Genomic DNA, 6,375 nt, shown 5'->3' on the forward strand with positions numbered 1-6,375 from the left:
GGCACTTGACACCTTAGCCAGACAACCCACCCAGAACTTGCTTCTCAAGATTGAAAACACAGCTCCGTCCCCCTGCCTCTGCATCTTCTCCCTACTTACCCCTCAGCCAGGGATATCCAATGCCACCACACCTAGGCCCTAGCTGTGCCCCTAAACTTCTCTTCTCCTGGGCCTCAGGCACTTCCAGGAAGGATGAGAAGCTTCTCACCCTTTGTATGTTCTCAAGCCAAAAATCTTGCTTGGGTGGGGGTGGGGAAGGGTAGGAAGATGACAGGGTAGGAATACAGAGGGCACTTCCTGTACTAGGAGAAGAGTAGGTTCCACAGTCTGTGCACTTCTGCCCCAGCCAAGCTGCACAGGGCAAGTGGCCCCGGAAGGGGTGGTCTCCTTTTGCTTTTCGGAACTTTCCCCACTCTGCCATGTTTCTCACTGGGATCCTTAGGTTTGTCTACTTGTTGAGTCTCTTGACTGAAAGATGCTATCAACTCTCTTCCCCACACCCTGTCACCCATCGACTCCCCTCAGAAACGCCAGACACAGCTCTGAAATGTCCAGCCAGTCCTGGGCTCTCTGTGAACGCCTGCTGCTGATGACCTGATTAGAGGTAAACTGGCCAAGACCCCAGGCTCTGGACTTGTTATACTGAATTGGGGTGTGGCCTCAGATTTCACTTGCCTGCTTAAGACTGACACTTAAATTGAACATCAGACAGCATTGTCTCCTACTCCCCACCCCCAGGCTAAAGGGCTCTGAATAAAAAGAACAGGGAATTCTAGCTGGGAATGCTGCAAGAGATGGATTCCCTCTGAGGGTCTTAGTAAAACCTCTGGCAAACTAGCCCACATCTTCAATATACAAGCTGTCACTAGAATTTGAAGTCTGGGGTGCCCTGAGGGTAACTATAGCCAGAAACTGCAAACTGAACCCAACCCCTGGCTAGATACTGAACAAAAGGCAAGGCCAGCTCATCTAGCATTAAAACACAATCCCCTCATGGTGTGCCCCCTGATGCTGTGACTTATTGCCTACTGAGGTGGCACCCAGTTGCTTTGTCCCACTACTCAGGGTGATCACTTCAATCCCTTGATTATGCTAGGGGCTCTGATCTAGTCTGTCCCTTTTGCAAATAAGTTTTCTTACTCTTTTTATTATTCTTTTGGCGCCATCTGATTTCTGCTTCTGGATTCCTGCTGTGCATAAATTGAAGTTGATGGATCTCTTCCTCAGCAATCACCTTTCTCTTTATATTTTATCTGACTTCTGGGAAATTTTCTAAAATCTCTTTTCCTTTATTGTGTTATCTATTTTATGCAATCTAGTATTCCAGCGTGTCCATGATACTTTTAAAATGTGGTCATCATATTTTTCGTTATTAGCATTTTGCCTCATCAGAATGTTCCTTTTCCTCTACTGCCTGTTCCAGAAATAAATAGTCAACATTCCTTCAAATCTCACTGACATTACAAATAAAGGTATTAGCTGAAATTCCTGTTATTTTTCTCATTTAGATTTCTAATTTTTCACGTGATAATTTTTCTCTTTATAAATAATTAAGTTTTTCTAGTATTTAACTTAAAGGGCCTCAGCAGATAGTGTATGGGTTTCTGCCCAAATCCTCCTTGCAGTTGAAAAAGGGAATATGCAAATTAGTTTTAGTGACGTTTTACTTCACTTCACCAGAGATCATGAAATCTACACAAAGGAGGGAGACCAGGAGTAAGGGGAGTAAGACAAGGAAGGGGAGGGGAAGAGGGAGAAAAGCAAGATGTAGCTGTCACAGAGATAATGTGGCATTACCTCTAGTCTCATTTTGAGTAGGTTGTGGTACCTGATAGCTAGCCTGGAAAGCCCTCCCCTTCTCTAAGTGGCATAACTAACGCCACCCAAATCCAGTTATGCAAGTATCTCACTTTACCTGGCATGCTGTCTGTTCCAACTACAAACTGAACAAGAGTGCCATGGTTACTTCTCATCATGGGAATCTGGCATCTGGTGAATTATTTGACTAATGAAGAATAGTCTAGACAGCTTTTCCTGTGGCTCTCTTGCCATCCCAATGTTCTCAACATTCGGAGCTAGGGCTGTCAGTGGAATCTGCTGAAGATGAAAGGGAGTCTCTCCCCTAAGCCCTTCTGTCCTAAGCACATTTTTCCTTTGCATGAAATCAACAGGTTGGGCATCTCCTCTGACTGAACCCAATTTCCCTACAAAACAGAGTATAAAAGTTCCTTTAAGTTTCTGACAGGTAGAAATACTAGTTTTCAGAACTGGTACAAACGCTCTTTTGAAAGGAAAGGAGGGTGGGGTGTTAAATGTTTAAGGTTCAGAACACCATAAAGTAATTGTTTACAGGTTAGAAACAAAAATATGAAAAAGAATATATCAACTTTTTACTTCTTATTTGATTGTTGCTGTTAATAATTCACTAGTCCATTATTGCAGTTTATACTGACAGAATATATATGTTTTATTTAATTAACACCGGAATGATCTTATAACTACCATGTTCTTCGAATGAGAATATAGCACTAAGCATACCATGTGTACATAATTGCATAAAAAATTATAACAATACTCTAGTTTTAGATTGACTCTTTAAATGTGTCCTTCTTGGGACAGAATCATGTCTTTTTTCACTGAAACCCATCAAAACTTAGTCTTGTCAATAAGAAAGTCTTATTCATAGTAACAGATCAGCTTATGGAAGAAGTTAAATATAGTATAATTTGCTGGATAAAAAACAAATACGTATTTTACTTTTCCTTGATGAGTAGACTAGTATTTGAACATAATTGTAAAGGAAACTGAAGTTATGCTCATTTGTAACTTTTTTGAATATACACTTTGCAAAATAACATTAGTTGTTACATATGAAATAAATTGTAACTAGAGTTAATAAAATAATGTTTAATTGTATGTTAAAATTATTTTAATTAATTTTCCTATAAAAATTGAAAATATCAGACTATAGTTCAAAGCAATTTATCAAAGGAAGTTTAGTGTTTAAATGTAAAAAATTCCTATGTTCTGTCTCTGAAATGCACAACAAAAAACAAAATGTATAAAATCAACGAAAATGTATAAAAACATTTATAAGTAAGTTATACAGAAAATAATCTCTATAATTTGAAAAGTGAAATCATATACCTGGAGCTTTAGGCATCACAGTGTAATTCATATATGCTGTAAGTCATTTCAATAAAGAAAAAGAAAACCCACTGAGTTTTAATTTTACATAGTAACAATCAATATGCAGGCTTCACATTTTCTGAGGCGAATTTTACTAATCCACTACCATATGCCTGCTCGCTCGTCTCTGTTTCCACTCCTTTCAAAAAACATGTAGTCCTAAATAAAAACAAAATACAGAAATTAGTTTCAGCAACAAACCAGATTTTTATTCTCAGATACACAAATGCTAAGGGATATGATGAAACACAATAACATATCTACTAAGCAAGAAAAACTGACTGTAATAGGCAGATCTGGAAAAAGGTGATAGCTTCAACTTTCCATTTTAATAGCAATCCTATAATTCTATTCACTTATTAAGGCCTGCATGAATTCAATTAGTCCTCTGGTAATTTCTGTATATTTCTCATGTCCTTCAGTATGTTCTTTTTAAATCTTTTTTCCTCAACTTTCTGTACTCCTTCTCTAGTAATATAACTTTTCTTATGACTGGAATTCCACGTACAACTTTCAGGTTTTTTCCAGGGGTGTGACAGCCATCTTAGAGTTAGAATGCCTCTTAGAATGTTTTGGCCCAGGTTTATGATTACTTTTCCAAACTTGTCCACTATGTTCCCCAGCTAGTTTCCATCAGTGTCTTAACTAGGCCCTCTTCTCCATGACTTACGTCAAATCCTATGATTCTATCTCTCACATCCATCATTTTCCTTTACCCCTTTGACAGAAATAATTTAATCCCTACTTCCAATTAGTTGCAATTGCACTACGGCAATTTTACCTCTCTTCAATCCATTTCTCAGTCACCAGGATTTAGCTTTCCAAAATTTGGATTTGTAACTATTTTACTTATAACTAGTTTAAAACTAAACAGTTAACTAAACAATTTTCAATATCTTCCCAATGTGTATAAGAAGTTGCCCAATCCTTAAAAGTCCTTTAGAAGAGGCCCAATCTATCCCATAGTCATTTCCTAAAAATCCCACAACCACCCCCAATCCCAGGTCTCATCTAGCCAGACATCTCAGAATGCTTTCTCTTCCCTATATACACTGTATCTTTGCTTGTGGTATGTATAACTTTGGTTAAACACTCCACTAAGGTTAAAGTCAAATTTTACTTTTCATGTGAGATAAACACTTATTGAAAACACAATTTTTAAATAGAACTGCGGTTATATTTAAAACTTTATACAGAAAATAATATTGAGCCTACCCCAAGTTAGATGGAATAACATATTAAAGTCTAAATAACCAATCACACAGATTCAATTATTAATATGACCAAGACATCCCCTAGATCAGCGGTTCTCAACCTGTGGGTCGCGACCCCTTCACAGGGGTTGCCTAAGACCATCGGAAAACAAAAAGATATTTACATTATGATTCATAACAGTAGCAAAATTACAGTTACAGAGTAGCAATGAAAATGATTGTATGGTTGGGGGTCACCGCAACATGAGGAACTGTATTAAGGCATTAGGAAGGCTGGGAACCGCTGCCCTAGATTCTTCTGCTCTCACCCCCATTACTTAAAAGCAAATGTATGATATCATACCATTTTATATTGAAATATGAGGTGTGATAAAAAAATATGGTGAATGTTTAAATTTAAAAAAGAATTATTATAGTAAAAGACACATTGCCATTAATCCCCCTCAAAATACCCTCCCCCCGCCCCGTCCCACTTTGAACACATCCCATCATTCTTGTCACTTTCTGAAGCAGTTCTGTAAGTCCTCTTTCGTGAGTGTCTTTAGTTGCGCTATTGTAGCTGCCTAGATGTCCAGAATCATCTTGACTTTGGGGAAGAGCCAAAGCCTCACGGTGCCAGATCCAGTGAATAAGGCGGATGAGGACATACTGTAATGTTTTTATTTGACAGAAATTGCTGTATACTAGAAGCGATGTGTGACACGGAGCGTTGTCATGATGGAAGATGATTTACAGCACACTTTAAAACACATCTTCTCTCAACCATAGCTCACACCTGACTGACAGCACTGAACAAGTTGCAACTTGTCAAACACTGTTGCAAAGGTTTGAAGCGCTGCTTCCTGTATTGAAAATCCTTGCCTTTCCGCTGGGTGGCACCCGGCAGCAGCATTCATCGTAGTTTTTGATCACATATCATCTTTCAGTATGTTACCCTAAAAAACATGGACTCTTGTTTTCACATAACCATAATATCATATCTTAAAAAAATAAGTCATTAATCATCAAATAGCCAGCCAATGTTCAAATTTCTGAATACCTGTAAATGTCGCATTAACCCTTTATTACAAGTCACACCTTTATAGAAAGAAGTATATGCACTATGTGAAAAAACTGTAAATGTCTTTTTATATTGGTTTCTTTGATTCAGAGTCTATCAACTGCATTAAGTTGATGTCTTTTAAGTCTCTCATTTTATTTTCCTGACATTTGTTGAAGTAACTGGATCTCTTTTCTGTATATTCTCACTTTTTAGTTATTCCTATGTGCACCCTCAAGTCCATGTTTAAAATATTCATCTTAGTGGTTCCAAACCTTGCTGCACATTTGAATCACCTGGGAGTGATCTAAACAACCTGGAGGTTCATTCCACCTCCAGAGGTTTGGATTTCTACCTAGGTGCAATCTCAACCCGGGGAGTTTGAAAAGCTGCCCAGGTGTTCCTACTGTGCAGCTAAGGTTGAGAACCACTGCTCTGTCCCAGGAGTCCTTGACTTTGGCTGCATATTGAGTCACCTGGGGAGCTATACAAACTTCTGAATGTGAGCTTGTGATTTAGTTGAACCGAGTATGATTTGATACTTGGGATTTTTAAAAGCTGGCTAAGTGAGTTAGTGGGAGACAAGTTCAGAACCACTGTTCCATCCCAAGTATTTCCTCTCAACTGGCAGTTCCATCCGATGGCTTGATTAGAAGTATACTCTTAATGCAGGCTAAATCCCTATATTAGATGATTTAATTTTAATGAATCAGGAGGAAATCTCCTGTTTCACTGAGTCTTATTCCTTGTAAACCCATATTTAAAGTCTTCTCCAGACCACCTATTTTGATTTTTAGATAAAATACCCAAAGGCCAGACAAGTGGATCAGTTGGTTAACAGCTCTCTCAAGAGTGTGAGCTCTGAGCAACAGGGTCACCAGTTCGATTCCCAGCGCAAGCTGAGCTGCCAACAGGTGGCAGGATGGCTCAGCT

The 6,375-nt window shown here is 38.6% G+C and overlaps 1 protein-coding gene across 1 annotated transcript in view; it reads right to left on the reverse strand.

Annotated features, from left to right (window-relative positions):
- Positions 1–3,023: 3,023 nt before the first annotated feature.
- Positions 3,024–6,375, reverse strand: part of PLSCR1 (phospholipid scramblase 1) — a gene marked incomplete at its 5' end in the record, with an annotated part of 31,958 nt that continues 28,606 nt past the window's right edge. The window contains one exon of the mRNA XM_019634743.1: positions 3,024–3,348. Coding sequence (XP_019490288.1) covers positions 3,292–3,348 — 57 coding nt within the window. The remainder of the gene's footprint in view (positions 3,349–6,375) is intronic.

This window comes from Hipposideros armiger, unplaced genomic scaffold (assembly GCF_001890085.2).
Source record: "Hipposideros armiger isolate ML-2016 unplaced genomic scaffold, ASM189008v1 scaffold_1862, whole genome shotgun sequence".
In the NCBI taxonomy this organism is placed as follows: domain Eukaryota; kingdom Metazoa; phylum Chordata; class Mammalia; order Chiroptera; family Hipposideridae; genus Hipposideros; species Hipposideros armiger.